This window comes from Boleophthalmus pectinirostris, unplaced genomic scaffold (genome assembly GCF_026225935.1).
Source record: "Boleophthalmus pectinirostris isolate CB_2022bp ecotype Guang Dong unplaced genomic scaffold, ASM2622593v1 HiC_scaffold_8, whole genome shotgun sequence".
NCBI classification, from domain to species: Eukaryota; Metazoa; Chordata; class Actinopteri; order Gobiiformes; family Gobiidae; genus Boleophthalmus; species Boleophthalmus pectinirostris.
Genome location: NW_026571515.1, coordinates 15,885,858 through 15,909,769, shown reverse-complemented (window position 1 = coordinate 15,909,769; position 23,912 = coordinate 15,885,858). Strand labels below are relative to the sequence as shown.

At 37.6% G+C, this 23,912-nt stretch overlaps 1 protein-coding gene across 1 annotated transcript in view; it reads right to left on the bottom strand.

Annotated features, from left to right (window-relative positions):
* Positions 1–23,311, bottom strand: part of LOC110154456 (membrane-associated guanylate kinase, WW and PDZ domain-containing protein 1-like) — a 51,091-nt gene extending 27,780 nt beyond the window's left edge. Inside the window, 9 exon segments of the mRNA XM_020918447.2 lie at positions 1,610–1,777; positions 2,614–2,684; positions 3,371–3,518; positions 4,268–4,438; positions 7,820–7,939; positions 9,655–9,771; positions 11,499–11,733; positions 12,799–12,850; positions 23,246–23,311. Of these exon segments, the coding sequence (XP_020774106.2) occupies positions 1,610–1,777; positions 2,614–2,684; positions 3,371–3,518; positions 4,268–4,438; positions 7,820–7,939; positions 9,655–9,771; positions 11,499–11,733; positions 12,799–12,840 (1,072 nt within the window). The 5' untranslated portion in view covers positions 12,841–12,850; positions 23,246–23,311.
* Positions 23,312–23,912: the final 601 nt, after the last annotated feature.

Genomic DNA, 23,912 nt, shown 5'->3' with positions numbered 1-23,912 from the left:
TTTGTTTCTTTTGTTTTGTTTTTTTTTGTTATTGGCTCAGACCGGCTAAAATGGCTAAAAGGGCTTTTTGACACATTTGTAACTTGAGCAAATAAAAATATACAAATAAAAGCCACTAGATTCAATTGTCTCTACTGAACAAAATTTTGCACAAATCTTGATCAAAATCACTACTTCTGAAATTTTATTAGATCTCAAACTCTGCACAAAATTATTTTATTTTTTCCTCTTTAAGTACATAGGGGTACTTTAATTCTTCTACTCAAGCAGATTTTGTTATGTGTTACTTTTACTTTTACTTGAGTAATATTTGCTCTGGTATCTGCACCTTTACTTAAGTAACACAATTGAGTACTTCTTCCACCACTGCCTGTGACTGACTGTAAAGCCACACATTCCTCAGAGCTGATCTGCTTCACGTGAGGCTGGATCAGGGCTCACACTGTGCTCAGACGGGTTCAGACTTAGTTTACTCAATATTTAGGCAAGCTTTAGTCTAGGGTTTGCCCAATTTAAAGGCCCTATATTACGCAAAATTGACTCTTGTGAGCTTTAAGTCATGTTATAATGTTGTTTCCTCATCAAAAACATACCTGGAGTTGTGTTTGTTTCATTGATACATGTTTGAGTAATCCTGTATTATTAGTCTGTCAAAATGCTCTGTTCCACCTTGTGACGTCATGAACCTGTAGTTTTCAAGTTACCAGCTACTTTTAATCTTTAATTTAGTAGAGATGGGCAGAAAGGGCTGAAATCACCCAAATGGTTCTAGTGATGTTGTATGGAGTTTAAAAACACAGTGGAGCACTTCCTGTATTATCACATCAAGTCACAAGGTGGAGCAGAGTGTTTCTGTTTGAGAGAAGAACTCAGCCTAAGTATGCAGGATTTGTGTGTTAAACATGTGCAAATGAAACAAAATACAACTCTGGGTTTGTTTGTGATTCAGAAACAACATTATAACAAAATATTTTCTCATACTGTCAGTCGATGTGAAAGTTTTACAGTCTCTGATCTGGACTAAACTCACTTGAAAGGTCCGTGTAGCTGAGGTCATGTGAGAACCGAGAGGGCCATGTGATTCAGAAACATAACTGCTGACCCTTGACCTTTGACCTATTTGGAGGCTTAATGCACACCAAAGCACCTGCTACTGTAAGGATTTAACAAGCTTGTTGCAACAATGAGGAGGTGCAACATGTTAAAGGTCTTATATTACACAAAATTGACACGTGAGCTTTAAGCCATGATAGGATTTTGTTGCTTCATCATAAACATGTTGTGTTTGTTTCATCCAGACCTGTTTGAGTAATCTTTATTATTATTCTGTCACATCTCCAGAGCTCAATGTGCTATCTACCACCTTGTGATGTTATGTAGTGGTAGTTTTCAAGTTAACAGCTCCTTTTACCTGTAGTTTAGTAGAGATTGGCAATTCCAGGGCTGAAATTACCCAAATGATTCTAGTAAAGGTGTATGGACTTCCAGGATGTGTGTGTGAATGAAACAAAACACAATTCCAGATGTGTGGTTGATGAGGAAATATGGGCCCTTTAAGTTGAAATGAGAATGAAACCAGGTCTAAACTAGGTCTAGGTGGTTGTATTACCTGTGTTGAGAGCAGGTGGGCCCCCTGGTGTCACACTGTAGACCTGCAGAAACTCTCGGGGCCGCGACCCCCCCACGATGTTGAAGCCGAAGCCTCGGGGACCTTTGGACAGTCGCGTGTGGATGGAGTATCCCTTCAGAAGACTGGGCTGATCCACAAACTCTGGCACTGCACAGCACACACAGATTCAAACACAACGGCACAAACATGTATAAGCCTGTCACAATAACAAATTTGGAAGTACGATATATTGTTGAAGAAAATATGGATGATAAAAGATAATATTAAACAAATTTATCCCACTTTATGACACAAAGACCCTACATGGAGTTACTTTAAATGCACACTATAGTTAAAATACTGCAGCAGAATTAATCACTTTTGTAGTTAGTTTGTATCTATAATAAGCCAGTGAAGTTATTTATTCAACCGTTCACAGCTCAAGTCTGGTCAGCACAGAAAAAATATCAAAAAGTTCCTTGCTAATACAAAGAAAAATTTCTCATAATAAATACTGACCCCCAAAATGTGCTGTTCCATCTAACATATATTTAACAATAAGTCAGTGTAGTAATAAGGGAAGGGTTAGTGACAGATTTAGACATGTAATTGGCATTAGACCACTTTTGTGACCTACGAGACAACGTAAATTAGGGAGGGGATGAATAAATACTTCAGTTTCTGCTTAGTTATTGCTAAAAGACGATAATGAAAAAGCTTCTGACTCAGAGACTGTAGATATATCATACAGTTTATATTCTGACTTTACTTATAGAGAGTGCTGCCCCCTGCTGGATGTACACAGCACTCTCACGAATGCGCAATACAAAATAGTTGTTATAGTGTTCTCAGAAGAAATTAACTTCAAATGTATTTCTATTACCACTGCTTCTACTAACTAACCTACCACTACTGCTATATTACCACCACCACATCAGTAACTTCAGAATTTAGGTAAAAGGCCATTTCATGCAGGTAATGGTCTCAGGGTGGGTCAGACTTACATTCAGTACTCAGAGGAGTGTCTTTACTCTGAATCCGAGGCTCTAACCAGCTGCTGCTCTTCGAGTTATGACTGAAAAGAAAATACAATTATTAATATTGTCCAAAGGCTAAACCAGTAATATGGATTATCCAGTCAAAAGTATTTATTCGTGTGTAAACAGTTGTATGTGCATGACCAAGTACAGTGGTGGAACATAACAAAGTAGTAAAGTACTATACTTAAGTATACTTTACTTCAGTATATTTTACAGTGGATACTTTTTACTTTTACTTCACTACATTTGAGAGGAGGTATCTGTACTTTCTATTCCACTATATTTTTGAACAAGACTGAAAAGCAAAAGCACTTTTTATTATAGTTTGACAGTACAGTATATATTTGTACAATATTTTTTGTCTGTGACTTTTAGTACTGACAGACTAGTAGCGTTCTTGGACCAGTTGGCTCCGTGCACAATCTCACTGTAAGCATCACTACTTCCAGTCCAATTGTGTATCTATGTTTTTGTTTTGTTTTTGTTTTTTTCATTTGATAAATATTTAAAGATCAGGCAGTGAACTGTGGGACATGTGAAATGTGAGTGACAATATGTTAAAAATGACACAAACTGAAGTCATCTACATAAAAAAAAAAAAATAACTGGGTAGTGTTTACTTTAATTAATTTAAATGTTAATATTTTGTTTAAATTTAATAAAAGTGACTGTTAGCTTTGAAATAAAGTAAGCTCACTCGTGTGTCCTTTTATTTACTCACTCAGTGAAGTAGTGGTCGGGGTCGTCCCAGTTGTCTGCCAGGACCCCTCCTCTCCTCCGACCTCCCGCCTCAGAGCTGTCTCGACTTCCTGTGGCCGACTCCCATGATTGGCTGAGAGGCAGCGTGGTGGGTGGGGCTAAGGCTGAACCTGGTTTGAGTCGTGTAAAGTAAAGAGTAAAGAAGGTTTTTTTTTTATGTATTCTTTAATGCAGACAAATTTACTAATTAGAGAGATAGTGTTTTTAAGTCACAAAAACTATTAAAGGGCCCATATTATGCTATTTTTTGATCTATGTTATAATGTTGTTTCCTCATCACAAACATATCCAAAGTTGTGTTTAGTTTCATTCACACATGTTTAACACACAAATCCTGCATATTTAGGCCACCTTGTGACATCATGTGTTCATACCAGAAGTGCTCCACTGTGTTTTTAAACTCCATACACCTTTAATAGAATCATTTGGATCATTTCAACCCTGGAACTTCCAATGTCTACTGAAGAAAAGGTAAAAGGAGCTGGACTTGAAAACTTCCTCTACATGACATCACAAGGTGGAAGAGAGCATTGTGATCTTTGGAGATGTTTACAGACTAATAATAAAGGATTACTCAAACATGTGTGAATGAAACAAAACACAACTTTGGGTATATTTATTATGAGATAACAACATGACTTAAAGATCACAAGAGTTCATTTTTTTAGCAATAAAAGTTGAGAATTCACATTGCCCTGACCATACAGATAAATAATAAATGTAATCTTGAAATGGTTTAATTCTCCCCCATTTTTGATCAGCATACATAACATATTTGCCATTGTCACACTATATTGTACACAAAACAGTGGAAACAAGCCTTCATTAGTAATAAAATAATTTAAAATGTAGTTGGTACCTGAGTTGTTGGTGTCCTCTTCACTGTTGTCCTCCTCTCCGGCCTTCTCCAAGTTGGACAGGGACTTGCTCCTGGTTCTGAAGTTGCGCAGAAGGTTCCTGTGTTCCTGGTACGTGATGGGGGGACTCTCTGGGCCAATGTGGACTGGTCTCGGAGTACCATAGTAGTTCCCTGGGGAGAAAAAAAAAGACAGTATAGCCCCTTCAGATCAACATAATCTGATATAGCTACACTGCTAAAAGTAATATCTAGGCAAGTTAAAATGAATTAAATTAAAGACTCACTATGTACTTTACGGGTGGTGGGTCCGATACCTTCTTGTCTCCATGGAGATGTTATTGTTTTGCTTTCCTCAGTATAGGATTAAACTTTTCTATTTTACATTTATTCAGTTACACATCTTTTTATCGGTCACAGTTACCTTGAAAAACACGTATTCTTACTGTAAAATCTGACCTGTAACTCAGCCAGAACTAATTTCTCTTGGTGGGAAAATAAAGTTTGTCTTATCTTATCGTAAACTACAATAGAATATAAAAACTCAAGTGATATGTACTGTGAGTAACATTCAAGTTCATTCAAAAAGTAAACAGCTGGTCAGGCCAATATTAAATGGCCTGTATTACGCAATGATCTATGTTATGTTATGTTGTTTCTTTATCAAAAACAGACCTGGAGTTCTGTTTTGTTTCAGTCACACATGTTTAATACACAAATCCTGCATATTTAAGATGAATTCTTCTCTCAAATTGAAAAACACACTGTTCCACCTTATGATGTCATGTGTTAATACAGACAGTGCTCTACTGATTCCGACTCTGAAACTTCCGATGTCTAATGAACAAAAGGTAAAAGGAGCTGTTAACTTGAAAACTACAGCTTCATGAGATCACAAGGTGGATCAGAGCATTTTGAGCTTTGGAGATGTAGACAGACTAATAATAAAGTGTTACTCAAACCTGTGTGAATGAAACAAAACTCCAACAACTCCTTCATACATGACTTAAAGCTTACAAGAATACATTTTGTGTAATATACGACCTTTACCTTACAACAACAGATCTGTGCTAAGTTTTTGTGTGCGTTTTTCTGTTTTTCTACTTTCAGTTTTTGCCCTGGGTTAGCAGATGCCTGTTTTGAGTCCAGGTCATGTTTAGTACATCTGTATCGCATGAGCATTAAAACCTATAATCCGCAGCATCTCCAAATGTGATGTACGCTCTAGTCTAGTCTAACCCACTCCTCTGTGTCCACTTCTCTCACACAAACTACATCTCCACACATCTCCTCTAGACCTCCTGTTTATCTCCAGTTCTTCTTCTTCCACCACAAAACTAAATGTCCTTCTTCCACCACAAAACTAAATGTCCTGTACATTAAAGATCCTATATTATGCACAATCTGTTCTCGTGAGCTTTAAACCATGTTATAATGTTGTTACCTCATCAAAAGCACACCTGGAGTTATCTTTTGTTTCATTCGTACATGTTTGTAACCCTGCTTTATTAGTCTGTCTACATCTCCAAAGCTCAAAATGCTTTGTTCCACCTTGTGATGTCATGAAGTAATAGTTTTCAAGTTAATAGTGCCTTGTACCTTTAGTTTAGTAGAGATGGGCAATTCCAAGACTGAAATCATCCAAATGATTCTAGTGAAAGAGTCCAGAATTTGAAAACAGAGTGGAGCATTTCATGTATTACCACGTGACATCACAAGGGGGAACAGAGTTTTTTCAGTTTAAGAGAAGAACTCAGCCTCCAGGTATGTTTTTGATGATGAAACGTAATAAAATACATCACAAAACAATGTAATATGTGCCCTTTAATAAACTATTAATCCATATTTTCATACAAATGAGTTTTAGTTACAAGACCAAGTTTCTAAAAGATAAACTAATTACAATTTTAATTTAATCAGTCATAATCAATATTTTCCTGTGGGGGTCTGGTCACATTCATTAACACAAAGACAGACTGAGAGAAATCTTTCCACAATATAAATTTCCACCACACTCACTGTACTGGCCATACATCATGCAAATAGGTACAAAAGGTAAGAATACTGAAGGGTTATGCTCAAGGACACTACAACAATGCACAAAACAGTAATAGTAGAAGTAGTTGTTGAAGTAGTTTTAGTTATATTTTACTAAACTGAAACAAAAAGTGAAAAAAAAAACCTTGGGATGTAAAAAAATGAAGTCCCCCACTCACTCTCACAGAAGTCTCCTGCATGTGGAAGTATATGAATGTGTTCTATTTCTGTCACATTAATCCCATTCAGATTATACACTCAGAGTTCAGATTATTCTCCAAATCCTCTGCTCCAAAACAGCCTTAAAACTGACACCACCAACCTCAGCACAGACCTGCCTTATATGTGTCCTTTAACAAATACTACCTCCTATGCAACCTTTTACTTTGTGCAACTACTATTTTTACTGAATCTGGAAAGATAATGTTAAAATGATATTCTGCTCTGTAACTGCTACGAGCAATATGAATATTACTCGCATGTCTATAATAATTTTACACCCCTGTCTGAGGCTACTAATATCCAATGGTGGAAGAAGTACTCAATATACTTAAAAAAAAGTAAAAGTTAGTAAAAGTATTAAACAGACATGTCAGACTCAGGCCCGCAAGATCATATCAAATATGTATTAGAGCTGGCCTGCCGGCTACAGATAGGCTATAGAGACATTATTAATTTAAAATTTTGTTGTTATTTTATATTATGTGTGTCCTGGATTCAATGTTTCAGCAAAACTATTATTAAACATTTATTTTAATAAGAAAAGGTTTAACATTACAGATCTAAATATCTCAAATTTCAATAAATATTTAGTTTCGCCCATGACTTAGTCCCAGTTTTTAATTTTGTCCCTCTGTGAATTTGAGTTTGACACCCCTGACATTAAAGTACCTGTTTAAAAATTTGCTTAAAGAGTAAAAATTAAGATTTTGTGGTCTAATAAAGCTTCAAATGTAGTGATTTTGATACAGATTTGTGCTGAATTTTGTTGAACAGGAACAACTGAATTGATTTTTTTCTATATTTTTGTTTGCTCAAACCACGAATGTGTTAAAAAAAAATAAACCTCAGCCTTTTCAGCAGGCCTCACACAATAATTAAAATACTCTTACTTTTCAATCCTGTTCAAAAATGTAGTGGAGTAGAAAGTACGGATACCTGCTCTCAGATGTAGTGAATTAAAAGTAAAAAGTATCCACTAAAAATGCACTTAAGTATGTACAGATGCCTAAAATGTATGTTTAAGTGCAGTATTTTACTACTTTTACTTTGTTACGTTCCACAACTGCTAATATCTAAATACACACAAACTCACTACCTCCTTACAGAAAGTTTGGAGACATGCCACACTGCATCCTTCTATTCTTGAGTTCCAGTTCCCTGTATATTGGCGTCATTTTGAGGACTTTTTACAATTCCAAAAATATCATTTCATCAGTTTATTTTAAGTTGTTCATCTCTATGGCAATGGTCCTAATCCCTCTAAAACCCATGGATACGATATAATTAATACATCACCTTTAAATTTTCCACTCTCCAGCAAAGCCCCAGATTCCTCCAGTGAAAAAAACTCCTCTATGGACACAAAGTTATAGTCCACTCCAGAGATCTCTCCATCTCGGGGTTGTCGCGTCGTACCTGGGAGAAAAAAAAAAAACAGATTAAGTGTTTGTTAAAATATTCAAACTGTTTTTAATTGCTGCATTCCTCTCTATTCCCACACCTCTACACTGTGTGAAGTAAGTGTTAGAAAAAAGTGAATGATTACAGGATTTGTAAACAGAAACTTCACCGAACACATTCAAGAGAACAGAATAAACAAGAGAACAGAGGAGAGCGGAGTGGGTCAGATAATAACATTTGAATAGTGAGAACAGTGTGATTTATGAGGAGAGTGGATGAAGAAAGCGTTTCAAAGCTCAGAGGGATTTCAAAGGAGCAATAGACTAAGTATTATGTACAAAGGTCCCAATAAGAGATTTGAACTAGGAATTTAAACACACGTGCAGAAAGGGGGATGCTCAAAGGAATTTATGAAAAGGTGAAGTGCAGTCTCTACTGAGCAAAAGGTAAAAAGAGCTGTTAACTTGAAAACTACCACTATATGACATCACAAGGTGGAACAGAGCATTTTGAGCTTTGGAGATGTAAACAGAATAATAATAAAGGGTTTCTGAAACATGTAAATGAAACAAACAAAACTTCAGGTGTGTCTTTGATGAGGTAGCAGCATTATAACATGACTTAAAGCTCACAAGAATAATTTTGCTTAGGACGTTTAACAAAAAACTGTTGAGAAAGGTGTTTTGAATAAAAAGTCAGTTCACAAATGTTAAAGAAGCACTATACAGGGTTCCCACTCTTTTTCACTGACAGAATTTCAAAACTTTTCCATGACTTTTTCATGACCTAAAGTGAACTTTCCATGACTTTACAGCACCTACATGTGTAGAATTGATCAGACATTTAGGGTTAAATGTTAACTCTTAATTCTTTCCACTCACATTATGGTTTGATATTATAGTTTTTTAACATTCAAAATACTGTCAGTGCATTTATTGTCGTCTCTTTTAAACAAAAGGTGCATACATTCTAAAATAATCATTATAGCCTAATGAAAACTTAACAGAATACTGTAATTGTGTAAAAGATATACTAAAATTCCATGATTTTTTCAAAACTTTCCTTGAATTGATAAAATTCCATGACTTTTACAGGCCTGAAAATATCAATTTCAATTTCCATGACTTTTCCAGGATTTCCATGGTTGTAGGAACCTTGACCATGTAACTTTTTGGTTGGGGGTTTGTCTCTTGCTTGTTTCTATAGATATGTCACTGTTCTGTCTGGAACGTTCCACAGTATGACATTAAACAGCTCTGCTTTACATTTATACAATTACAGATGATTTTATAGCTCAAAAATACCTAGAAAAACAGGCTTTCTATGAACGGTGTTCTACCTGAAACCATAGGACAGAGCTAAGGTTGTTACGATAATTACTATATTAACTTATCATTTGATATATGAAAGCTGGAACTATATCTTTTGGAGATTTGGGGTATTTTTGTTGTAATACAATAACGTTTGAGCTGTAAAAGGTTGAATAAGTAACTTCTATGGCTAATTAGTGGTTTTAATATTATAATTTATTGAAATATATCTCTGTACCAATATATCAGGCTTCAAAAGTTGTTATTATGACATGCCTACTTTTTTGGTTTGCACGTGCACAAACTTCCAACATAAATTGCACTAGTATGTTATTATACTGTTGGACTTCTATAGCACAACCCTTTAGACAGTATGCTGTGTTCTGGTAGCATCTTGTTGATATTTTGTAGTACTCTTACATGGCACGGCCCGTAGATATAAGTTTTCTCGTATGACTTGCTGGAGCTGGCTGTCCATGGATCCTGGAGTGAAGCATTTACTCAGATACAGCCTCAAGTCTTTACACAGAGACGAACCTAAAACAACACACATATAAAAGACTACAGAAAAATACACACAAACTACAAAACAAGGGGTTGCGGGAGATTTTGTCCTTTGTCAGTCCTGGTTGGGTTCTGGTTGATACTTTATTTTGTTTTGGTCTGGTTCTGGTTTAGACCATGTCTTGATTATGTCCAAATTTAGTCAGGTTTAAAGTGCACTGTGTAACTTTTCTGATAGAGGGTCCACGATCTCCTTGTATTCATGTCGATGCTATTGCTTTGCCTTTAATGTTCCACAGTATGGCATTAGACTAGACCAGGGGTCGGCAACCCGCGGCTCCGGAGCCGCATGCGGCTCTTTAGCACTCCCCTAGTGGCTCTCTGGATCTTTTTCAAAAATGAGTGAAAATGGAAAAGGAATGATTTTTTTGGTTGTTGTTTTATGGTTTCTTTAGGGGTAAAACCCTTGTTCATCTCTGGTCATGGATCTGATCCATCAGCTGTGAAACACATGAAAAGTGTTTCAGCAGAACAAATAGATGAGCTGAAGCGGGGGTGGTGTCCGGTGCCTCCACCTGAGAAGCGCTTTCCCCGAAAAAAAAAACAACAAAAAAACACGTGCGCAGACGGACCGCTCAGAACAACATATAACGAACCAAACAAGATTCACGCTTCTGTGCTTGATGCTTTGCACCCCCTCGGAACCAGCCGTGGTCGAACGCGGAGGACCGGAGCAGCCCGGACCTGTGGTCCACAGCGCATTCTCGCTTTTCCCGCACGGAACCAGCGCGCAGACGACTGCACTGAAGCACTCGGACCCAGTACTTTGCGTGCTGGTCTTACTCGCCCCTGTCTGGAACCAGGACATGGAGGACGAAGCCTCCGGACAATCTGACCAACACTGGACCCCCAGCCCCGTCGTGAGGAGCTGCGCGCTGAGTGCTCCCGTGTGTTTGGCGCTGCTGCCCGAGCTCAGAGCTTCTGCTCGTCGTCAAAGCAACAGGTAAACGTCGGTCGCACTTTCAGCGCGTCAGCTCCTAAAACTCAGTTTATCTCAGTTTACACGCAAACGTGAAATCAGAGTTTTCCAAAATCTCCACTCTAGCTGGATTTTTTTTTAGAAAGATTCGTTTTCAGAGGTGTTTGCGTGTAAACGATGTGAACAAAGGAAGGGAAATGTCTCCGTTTTTAAAAATACCCGTGTACGTGTAAACAGGGCCTAAATGACAAAGGAATAAACACTAACCACCTGATTTCAGTGGCTACAGCCGGCGCACTGAGTATGAGAGGGTCGCAAAAGGGGTTTGTGTCATCATGAATGCTCATTTTGTATTTGTAGCCTACTTAGTCATTTTAATAGTAGGCTTATATAGCTAATATACTGACAGCCTATGTTGCCTTCATATTATATAAGACTTTTAATTTTTTACGGCTCCAGGCAGGTATGGTTTTAGTTATTTTGGGCCAATATGGCTCTTTGAACATTTTGGGTTGCCGACCCCTGGACTAGACCTTTGTATCTTAGATTTATGTGTATCTTGTGTATGCTTAAAAATACATTGAAAAACATGTATTTTTACTGTGGACGGTGCTGCCTCTCCACAGATCTAACCTGTATTTGCTTGTCTCCATGGATATAGACACGTTTAATGCTATAGTGTGTAACTTTCAAAGCAAAGCAATAATATTTCCATGGAGAAAATCAGGTTGCGAACCCCCCAGCAGAAAAGTCCCACAGTGCGCCTTTAAGTGCCCGTTACCTGGCGACACAGTCTTGATCCTGATTGGCTGAGGGCAGGTGTTCAGGACCCCTCTGACATCGCCCAGGGTCATTCCTAAAATGGGCGTGCCTCCAATCTCAAGGATGATGTCGCCCACCGTAGCCGCGCCCCCTGGAGCTGCAGTGACGAATGGGAACTCTCCATAGTCGGCTCCGCCCCCCACAGCCAGCCCCAGCTCCCCATTGGCTCCGAGAGGCACGAAGCTCTCCTGGACCTGAGTAAAATATAAGGACAAATCATTTTTTAATCAATATGTTTTTCAAAAAGTTATTATTACACTATTTTCTGATCTATGCTGCAATGTTTCCTCATCACAAACAGACCTGGAGTTGTGTTTTGTTTCATTCACATACAAACCCTGCAAATTTAGGCTGAATTTATCTCTCAAATGGAAAACACTTGTGATGTCATGTGGTAAAACAGGAATTGCTCCACTGTGTTTTTAAACTCCATACAATTCACCACAATAATTTGGATCATTTCAGCTCTAGAATACTCAATTTCTACTGAATAAAAGGTCAAAAAAGCTGTTCTGAGCTTTGGAGATGTAGACAGACTAAAAAAGGGATTACTCAAAAATGTGTGAACGAAACAAAACACAACTCTGGGAATGTTTTTGTGGAGGTAACAGTATTATAACATGGATAAAAGCTCAAAAGAGTCAATTTTGTGTAATACAGGACCTTTAAGTGAATTATTTTTAAGTGAGAGTGTTTTTATTATCCTTGTGGCCATACACTTCCTCTGCAATTGACCTTTGCATCCTTCATTTCCTCTCGGATTTGACCAATAAGGAGCAGTGGACCAGATCTGAGTCCTCATTAGAGAACCAGTCGAACCATTCTCGATCCCAGTCACAGAGCTGGAGGATATTATGTGTGCTTTAGGTTTAGACTAGAGAGAAGAGCCAAAAAAAGATGCAACTGAACCAGGTACCTTCTTGCTGTGAGACAGTGACAGTGTATATAAAAGAACTTAGGAAGTGACCTTGGGGGTTGCTTTCCGGTTCCATCGACTCTGGCTCCAATTGACTTTACATTGAAACATTGTCACCCCTCTGTTGCCTCATCATTTTGGTCTTAAAATGTTCATATTATCTCACTCTACTGGTGTTTTTAGTAAACTATTTCATCTGTAAATAGATTCTTATTCCTCATACGTAACTCCAAATTCCCTCCTATAACTGCTAGCCTCCTGAGCTTCATTTGACTGGAGCCAAACGCCAAACTCCCTTAGTACTTTATTCAGTCTATGGGGGCGACTGAGCCCATGCTCTCACCTTGGAGCGCCAGTGCAGCTTCTTCACGGTGGCTTTAGACATGACGCTCCAGCTAGAAAAAAGACAGAGAAAAAAAGGTTAACTCATGTAATTGACTTATTTCCATAAGTGGAGTTTGACTTTTGTGCTGGGGGGGCAAACATTTTTACATCAGGGCACTAGATTCAAGATTTAGAGTGCGCATTGCCATTCGCACAGAAAGGAAACGCCTTGCCCTGTACAATGAAATTATCACTTTATTGCCCACACCACTGTGCATTATAACTATTCTCTGTCATTATACATAATAATTATGATGCTATTTCCAATACAACAGTACTGTTGTATTGGAAATAGCATCATCCCATAAAGCCAAGCTACACAGCGCATCACACATGATCAAGGGAGTAGTGGGCGTGGTACATGGGCGTACGCTGTCCGCCCACTTCTCCCGACTTGAGGTATACAAAAATAACAAATATGAAAAATCCTACAACTTAAATGTCACACCGTAGCTATTGGCAATGCTGAAAACAACCTGCATAGGCTCATGATATCTGCTGTACTGTCCTATAGTGACCTGCGACATGAGGGACAAGGACTGAACCAGGACTAAACCAGAACTGAACCAAGACTGAGCGTCAGGACGGGCCCGGAGGTGTGCCCGCAAAGACCATCGGATGATCACGGGAGAAGACTGGCGTAGATCTCCATGCCTGATCGCACTTTGCAGACACCCTGCTCCACAGGCTCGGGGTTCTCTCTCTTCCTCAAGTCCAAGATTAGTCCTGGTTTAGTCCTGGTTCAGTCCTGGTTTAGTTCTGGTTTAGTTCTGGTTTAGTCGTAGTTCATTCCTGGTTTAGTTTGGTTCAAACTACGATTCATATTTATTTCATACAATCCTTTTGTTTTACTGACATATTAAAATATATTATTAATACATTTTTTTTAAGTAAATATTTATATTGGCCATATTATAGACTCAGTGTCACTGGGGGGGCAGTAACCCCCTCCGCCTATGCTTATTTCTTCTTAAAAATACAACTACAAGATAAAGCCAAGCACAATAACAGAAATATGATTTATGTTATTCTTTTCAAATACTATTCTAATGTATTCTTTCTTCACTCCTCTTCACCCCTGTACTGCAACAACCAATCCAACACTGGTATCATGTAACAGCGCTGATACTGAAGAATTTGCTGGATCAGATATCAGCTTCGAAATATCAGTCCAGGCGATATTCTTGTTTGATCTATAAAATGGTGCTATAGGCCTATTATTTGTCATGACATGTAGTGGTAGTTTTCCAGTTAACTTTTACAATTTAGTTCAGTAGAGAACGGCCATTGAATTTGTGGATTTGGACACATTTGGAACAATTTAGTCTTATTTCTTGTTTTGTTTCAAGCAAGTAGATACTATTTTCAGCCTCTGCATGGCCATCGGTTGATATCGGGCAGATATCGGGGCAGATACTTAAAGCAATCGTATCGAAATTAGTATCAAAACTGAAAAGACTGGATCGTTGCATCTACCAATACACTTAATTTGGTTATTCTTGTACAGGTTATAGTTAAATATTAACAAAATACATAGTCATGACAATAACATAACTATAGATTTAACTCTATAAATGTACTTTTTTATATGAATGGTGAAACGGTGTTAATCGAATGTGCCCAGGAGTTGGAGTGAAGTACGTGTTCATATAACTGCAGTTTAATCACAGTAATGGCTGTAATATTCACGGATCATTTTATTCCCAAGCCGTCAGCAATTTTCCGGCTCTTTATCAAAAACATCATCATCAACCCCCTCTGTGTCTCCACGGCAACTGCATAATTATCCACAGGAGAAGACATTTCCTGTTCTTTATTTGCACTGAGAGTCGTGTGTGACGTGGCTTTTATTTTGGCGAGTGCGTACTTCATTTGACACGTGTGGAGCCTCTTATTTTGAAAAGAGTTTACGTTTTCATTTAGCTACGAGCGTCATGCATTTTAATTTGGCGAGGTTTGTGTGTTCTGTCATTTCTGAAAAAGAGGGCCAGATGGTGACAGCACATTTAGAGATTGCATATGAATTGTCTTTTATTATGAAGGGGTGTGAGTCACTGATTTAAAGGGCCTATATTGCACTATTTTTGAGTTATGCTTTAAAGTTGTTTTCTCATCACAAACACACCTGGAGTTGTGTTTTGTTTAACTCACACATGTTTAACACAAAAATCCTGCATATTTAGGCTCTTACAGTTCTTTTCTCAAATTTAAAACACTCTGTTCCTCCTTATGAAGTCATTAAGTGGTAATACTAAATACTAAAACTCCATACATCTTTACAAGAATCATTTTAGCCTGGATTTGCCTACTTTTGAAGCTGAAGCTACTGTTTTAGCCTCACTTGAAATGGCTTCACGGTGGATCATCAGATATTAGAGACTTTCTATTGATGCTCTCAGCTGTACAAAATGTTAAATAAAGATATTCCAAATGAAAAGCAACAATTAAAGATGTTCTATTACAGGCTACTAAAAGAGTAAAGAGGCTTAACTGAGGCTAAAAATAGCTGTTAACCTTTAAGGTCCTATATTAGACAAACTGGACTCTTGTGAGCTTTAGGTCATGTTATAATGTTGTTACCTCATCAAAAACAGACCTGGAGTTGTTTGAGTAATTTTTAGTCTTTTATTACTACATCTACATCTTCAATGTTCAAAATGCTCTGTTCCAACTTGTGATGCCATGAATAGTTTTTAAGTTAGCAGCTCGTTTTTCCTTTAGTTCAGTAGAGATGGGCAATTCAGTTTAAAAACACAGTGGAGCATGTATTTTCACATGACATCACAAGCTGGATCAGACAGTTTTCAGTTTGAGAGAAGAACTCAGCCTAAATATGCAGGATTTGTGAGTTAAACATGTGTAAATGAAACAAAACACAACTCCAGGTTTGTGATGAGGAAACATTACAACATAGATCACAAAACAGCGCAATAAGGGACCTTTAAAACTACAATAAATGACAAATAACACTAAATGACAGGTGAATTGGAACATTTTGAGTTTTGAAGTTACAGACAGTCTAATAATGCAGCATTACATGTGTGAATGAAACAAAACACAACTTCAGGTATGTTTTTAATGAGGTAATAATATTATATATAATGGCGTAAAGCTCAAATTATTGTGTTGTTGTGGAACTATTTGTTTGTAAACTGTATGTTGTATGTTGGAAACGAGACGCTGCATCTCAAATTCAAATTCACATTAAAAGGTTTTTCGTAATATAGGACCTTTAAAGTCAAATGCGTTATTTTAATTTGTCGGTGCGTGACTAGCAGGAGTTGTTTAGATATTTCTTGTTTAGAGTCTTTCATGTTTCTGTTTGCTACACAGTCTATTGGCAGAGAGACTGTTTTATTTTGGCGGTCTGTATGAGTAAGTGTTTTAATTTGGCCGGGACTTGGTGTGAATTTTCAATGCTCGGAGACCAGATGGTGAGTAACAGCAGGTTTTCAGTGAAGTTTCATTTTGGTCGTGTTTTAGCTTGATGTCCTTTATTTTGACGCTCTATATATGACTCATTGTTTTATTTTGGCGGGGTGCTTGTGTATTTCCTGCCACTGAGGAGCAGATGGTGACTGACAGCAGGAGGCTTTATTTACACAAACACTACTATTGCTCCAAACACACATGGATAACAGAATTAAAATTATAATTAGATCAGTTTGTGTTTAAAGGGTCTATATTGGACTATTTTTAATCTATATTATAATGTTGTTTCTTCACCACAAACACACACGGCGTTGTGTTTTGTTTCATTCACATGTTTAACACACCAACCCTGCATATTTAGGCTGAGTTCTTCTCTCAAAACACAAAACGCTCTACTCCACCTTGTGATGTCATGTGCTCCACTATGTTTTTAAACTCCACACACCTTCACTAGAATCATCTGGATCATTTTCACCCTGGAATGGCTGATCTCTACTAAACTAAAGGTAAAAGGAGATGTTAACTTAAAATACCGCTACAAGACATCACAAGGTGGAACAGAGTTTAGGGCCTGTTTACAGAAGAACACTTACATATAAAAATGGCAAAATATTATTCGCAAGTGCCTTTTCTTTAGACGTTGACGGTGTTTTTGAGGCTTAAAAATGCAAAAATCTGAAACCACCCTCCAGAGTGAAAAAGTTGAATACGCTTCGCTGTAGCGTTTCAGTCTACACTGCCCAAAACGCAAAACTCTGGTCAGATCTGCTCACGTCGTGTACACGTTTACATCACATACATCACCACCTAGCGTCACCACCTCACCGCCTGGCATGCCTATCCACTCAAATTCCAGACACTTTTGCGTCACCATATGTACGCAGATTTCCTCCCGAAAACGCTCGTCTAAACGCGAAATAAAAAGTGAAGACGCGCTGCCACTTTTGCATCTGTTCAGATCGTCATCATATAAACATAGCCTTAGAGAGTTACTCAAACATGTGTGAATGAAACAACTCCAGGTCTGTTTTTGAGGAGGTGACAACATTATAACCTGGCTTAAAGCTCACAAGTGTCAATTTCATGTAATACAGGACCTTTAAAAAGTAAGACAAAGTGTACAATATTCTGAGATACAAAATGGAAATAAAACGAAACAGCAACGATACAGCAAAAAGGCAAAAAAGGGCACGAAGTCAGTTGGCTGTAGCACAGGTTGCAGAGGAGAGGGTAAGATGGAGCGTTTTTTTTTTTCCAAGTAAAATGGAAAGAGCTGACACCATAAGAATAGAGAGCAAGTGGTTTGTTGGATCAAGAGCTTAATTTCTCTAACAAAAGTGAAAAGAGCTGGTACAGATTTTACATTCAGCATTACTGAGGGCGATGGAAACAGTAAAGGGCCCATATTACACTATTTTTTGACCTACAGTATGTTATAATATTGTTTCCTCATCACAAACAGACCTGGAGATGTGTTTTGTTTCATTCACATGTTTAAGTTCTTCCTTCAAACAGAAAACACTCTGTCCCACCTTGTGATGTCAGGTGGTAATACACTGTTTTTCATAACTCCATACACCACTAGAGTCATTTGGATGATTTCAGTCCTGGCAAACGGCACACAGAAGTTTCATTATGACCCTTAGAGTGACTTTTAAAGTATATCTATCTACTGGATTTTTTTATTTTTATTTTTTTATTTTTTTTTTTACAAATATCAGGTAGTCTACGTTTCCCAAAGACTGGGTTGTGACGCGAAGATGGGTTGCAAGAGATTTTTTTGGGGGTCGCCTTGTCACGATCTGCATGTAGGTCTGCAAATACACAGTTGTACTTGGATCTGTGACCTTATTGTCATCCTGGATCAGCATTTCGTCACAATATCCTGTCCTCCGTAGGGCCAGTATTTCTATGCTTATTCCTTTCTCTACTACATATATGTGTGAACTTGGATTTTCTCTGCTCACAAAAATGAAGACACAGCATAGAAACAGACTCAATGCTGCACCTGATGTGAACACACCTACAAAAAGCAGACGGGCCCAACTATCTCATTAGAAAATTTCAAATGTTAAGACATGTTTTGTATAATTTTTAATCTTTTTGTAATTATTTTGTTGACTATTTTGTTCCAATATTGCTGGTTCAATTCAAAGAAAAAGAAATGGACTGCATTTAATGTCCAAATAGGCGACTTATGGATTGTTTTATTGTTGGTTCTATTACTGTTTTTCATTGTTTAAAACTTGAGTAATAATAATTGTTCAGAGAGACACGATCACTCAGTCAACAATAAAATATCCTCATTAATGTTCAATAATAGTCAAATCCACCTTTATTTTGTGATTTACAAATAATGTCTATTGACTTGGGTCATGAAGGTTTGTGACTTTTAAAATATGGGTTCCCAGAAAAAAAAAATTGGGAAACACTGGTCTATGGCCCCTTTAAAGATGGTTTAATTATCCACTTTTATTTACTTATTCATCCATTTTTTTCATTATGTTTTTAATAGTAAGTAATTTGAAGCATGTTGAGTTCGGTAGCTTTATGTTTATTATCTGAAAGTCCAAACCTATTCTACCCCGATGCCATATTTATAGCATCTGTCACATGACTCTAATCGACCAATCAGAAACCACCTTCCTCCACAAAGACCCTCTATAGAAAATGATATAGAAACTGATTACAAAAAAAAGATATTGTGATTCGTTTGAGCGTAAACTCATGACCCCAGTGAATCTTCTGCTCCTTCTGACCCTCTCCTCTTCCTCCATCACGACACATAACGTCACATTATGCCTATATGTACTGTATACTTTCCACTTTCTTGCAGTTCAGACGTAACATCCTTCTGCGTACTGCCTATATATTCACTATCTGTAAGCGTGTCTCAATAATTACTATATCTGCTTCAATACATGATAGATGGAACAATATTTTTTGTGGTTCAATATTTATCATGTGTATAAGTTCTAAGTAAATGTGGGGAGATGTGGGGTATTTTTGTTGTAATAATGTAAGATTTGCGCTACTATTGGTTCATTCTGTTATCTCCATGGAGACAAGCAGGCGACGTATCATCCTCTGGACAAGTTACGCAATGCACCTTTAATGATACTGTCTATTTAAAAAGTGTTTACTGGGATTATCTTGCTTTATTGTTACTGTGTCAGTGGTCTAAAGTAGTTTCATTTTCATCGCTAACTGTGGTCCATCTTTATATATTTCTGTCTCTATAACAATATACCGTGCTTCAGAGTTTGTTACTGTGAACGGCCGACACTGCCCCACCTCAAACCATCTCCATCTTTGTACAAGCTCAACAAATCTGTGTATCATTCGTTCATTGGTTTTTCAAAATAAAACCAAAAATAAGAAAACAAAAAACACATACATTTTCTTCATTATTTGTCTCCAAAAGCAAAATGATAAAAACGGATAACGATTCCTTTTTTCAGTTTTCGGTTTTATGTTTAAATGAATAATGGAAAAAACGGATAACAGACGTTTCTCGTTTCTGTGACTTAAACTGCGATGTCAGACTTTAGCGCTGATCCAGGACTGAACCAGGACTAAAACAGGACTCACCAGGACTAAACCGGGTCTCAGTCCCGGTCTCGGTCCTGGTCTCAGTCCCGATCCCGGTCTGGTCCCGGTCTCAGTCCTGGTCTGGTCACGGTCTCAGACTTGGTCTCAGTCCTGGTCTGGTCCTGGTCTCAGTCCTGGTCTCAGTCCCGGTCCGGTCCCAGGCTGGTCATGGTCTCAGTCCTGATCACCCAACTCCAACTCAGTATCGGCTTAGTCCTGGTTTAGTCCTGGTTTAGTCCTGGTTTAGTCGTGTTTTAGTCCTGGGATCAGTCCTGGTTCAGTCCATATGCGGCATAAAAGTCTGGCATCGCGGTTTAAGTCAAGGAAAAGGGGAAAAAGCTGAGCCGTTTTTTCATTATTCATTTAAACACAAAACTGAAAACTGAAAAAAATGAATCATTATTCGTTTTTTCATTTTGGTTTTGGAAACAAATAATGAAGAAAATTGTTGCCTTTTCATTTTATTATTATTATTTTTTTTTTTCATTTTCTCACTTTAGGTTTTATTTGAAAAACGAATGAACGAAATGATTCACGGATTTCAGCACATCATGGTCTCCTTGCAAATCCTATTCTCAGTCTTAACATGAGCAAAATAATGGGGACTTTACTGCTGTGCTCCCGTCTGATCCGATTGCCTCATGTTATTTCATATTAAGAGAAGAGTTTCTAATTAAAGAGATACTCAAGTGTGATCCCTGCAGCTGGAAACTCTACAGCAGCTCCTCATTAAAAACAAAAGAGACGGGAATAACAACCACTGTATGAAATCCAATGTAACAAGGCAGAATAGGGGAAAAAGAGGGGAAAACTACTTTAGTATTTTTCAGTGACACTTCAGTGAGGAGGGTGATATAGGATAGGATGGAAATTTTTAAAAATGCAAGAAGTGTTGTTAAAAAAGGATAAAAGGTGCACTATGTAACATTTCTGGTGGAGGGTCTGCCACCTGATGTCTCCATGGAAATGTTATTGCTTGTCGAGAATGTCCCACAGTATAGACTAAACCTATCTATTACAAGGAAGACAAGCAGGTTACAGCACTACGCCACATTACAACTCAGATCTGTGGAGCGTCGCCCCTATTCAAAGAAGGAATTATTGTATTTTTGAGCAATAGAAACACCCGTAATGAATAAATGCTAGGTGGAAATGTTTACAGTCATACCATGGAACATCTGAAGCATAGCAATAACATCTCCATGGAGACAAGCAGGTGATGGACCCTCCACCAGAAAAGTTGAGCACTGCACCTTTAAACTTGGGCATATAATAGTGCATAAACTATATAGCAAAATTTCATCTTATTAGGTTATTTTTTCAGACCAAGAGTTTGTTTTCATACCTGACAGTTTCGACTCTTCCTCAGAGTGATCACAAAATACGGAAACATGCCCACGGGACTATAAACCAGGAAGAGGGGCTTTTTTACTCTCACACACCTGGGATATTGTCCTGAGGAAGTCGGACTGCAGATGGCGCTGTCATCCTGCCTCCACTGGTAGGAAGACAGCGCCAAAACCTGTATAAATCAGCTGACCGGACACATCACAGCAACATCACGTGACCACTCAAACTGTCAGGTATGAAAGCAAAACTCTTGGTCTGAAAAAAGAACCTGATAACACAAATTATCAGAAGACCAAATGAACCTCATTGGACTAGTAATATTTCAGTAATATTAAAGTTGTTTTTTAGATTGTTTGCAATAGTACGTGAACCTCAACAAGACATTTTAACGTGGAGCACATTTTTAGAGACTTGCAAAAATATCAAATTGTTATCAAGATTATCTAAAATATATATTATGCACAATCCTAATCTTTCAGTTATTTAATGTTGGCAAAGCTATAAATAATTAGATACTGATCAATACTTAAACTAGATACTCATTTGGGCATTCACAGGACACAAATTAATCTTTCCTGAATCACTTTAGAATTAACTTGAGTTGTATCAGAACAAAAATAAGCGCACATGGACCACTGTGGAACCCAGATGGACCACTGACGGATTACATAAATATAAGACCACATGATAATATAAAGAAAGCTGAAAATCACACTAAACCGACACAGTATATTGAAGTTCCATTTTTTCACAAAAGAGATTACTGAATATATTTTGATATTCTCGCAAAGTCCTGGTTTAATTCTGTTATAAATCTGATTCCACATCTCCAGACCGCAGTGCCAACAGTTCATATTATATTAGTCCTCTACATTGATCCATTTATAATCTAATGTGTGACCATCAGCCTGAGAGCAGCTTCACCACCTCATTAGCACCAAGTCTGCCTGTGACTGTTCATACCAGCACTTACTGTTACGCACATGCAAAAATACGCCCCAGTACTGTACAAGTCTTCAGGACAAAATGCAAAAAGGAAACAGTGAAAGCATGCACACGAGAAACTAAATACAAAGAACAGAAGCAACTCAAATCAGCCATTTCTGATCAGTGTCAAAGAGAGAACCACATTATGGACTGGGATGGTGCAAACATCATTAGACATTATAGAGGACAACAAACATCGCCACTGGAATAAGAAGGCAATCAAAATACATAAACATGCCCATGGGACCATAAACCGGGATGAGGGGTCCTTTTTACTGTCTCACATTTGCCTCTATTTATAGGAAGACAGTGGCAAAACCTGTTTAAATGAGCTGACCAGACCACTCTGAGGGAGTGGCTGTGCAATTAATCGAATTTTGATTGTTGATTTGATTTCAATCTGTGTGTCAAACAATCTCTAAACTCATATAATCAAGTTGAAACGATAAAGCTTAACTTAAGTTTATTTTGGGATATTTTTTTATATAAATAAGTATTTTTTTTAACTATAGAGATTGTAGAACACCTGGATATATAGTTTATTTTGGATACATTTATGTTTCTCTATGCCGTATTTCATGTTCAAAGTATAGTTTATTCATTTTATGTTTTATACATCGCAAAACTGCTCTAAGGTACATATTTGTAGCCTATATTTATCTTCAATTTGAAAGTTTTGAGTAAATTAACAATAGCAAAGTAGGGTTTTCTTGAAAGAGAGAAATGCTGAATAAATGCATCCTGTAACTAAAAAATAATCATGTAAAGAATAATGATAATTTCAATATTGACAAAAATAATCATGATAAAACAGTTTTTTTTTTTTCTATTATCGAGCAGCCCTATAGTGAGCAGTCGAAACTGTCAGGTAATCTAATAAAATTAATTCTCGGAAGACCAAATGAACCTCGTTGGACTAAGTCTGTAGCCTGTTATGCTCAAATACACTTCAGTATGATACAAGTCTGGTTCAGTCCTGGTTTAGCGCGGGTTTAGTCCTGGTTTAGTCCCGGTTTAGTCCTGATTTAGTCCTGGTTTATTCCTACCTTTATCTGTCCCTCATTCCTGTGTACTCCTCATGTTGTATGAAGTATAGTTCCAGTGCAGTGTAGTTTATTTAAGTAGTTCTTTCTGTTACATTGGCTGTTAGTTTTGTGATAGTGGGTCCAGAGTCCAATTTTACGTCACAGATCCAGGGCGTGGACTGGTTCTTATCATCTACATTCAACAAAAGGACTAGACAAGGACTAAAGCAGGACTAAAGAAGGGCTAGATAAGGACAAAACCAGGGTTAAAAAAGGAGTAAACAAGGACTAAACCAGGGCTAAAAAAGGAATAGATAAGGACTAGACCAGGGCTAAAGAAAGACTAAAGAAGGACTAGATAAGGACTAAACCAGGGCTAAAGAAGGAACAGATAAGGACTAAGCCAGGGCTAAAGGAGGATTAGGTAAGGACTAAACCAGGGCTAAGGAAGGACTAAAGAAGGACTAGACAAGGACTAAAGTAGGACTAAAAGAGGAGTAAATAAGGACTAAACCAGGACTAAAGCAGGAAAAAAGGAGGACTAAACCAGGACTAAAGAAGGATTAGATAAGGACTAAACCAGAACTAAAGAAGGACTATTTAAGGACTAAACCAGGACTAAAAGAGGAGTAAACAAGGACTAAAACAAGGCTAAAGGAGAAGTAAACAGGGACTAAACCAGGACTAA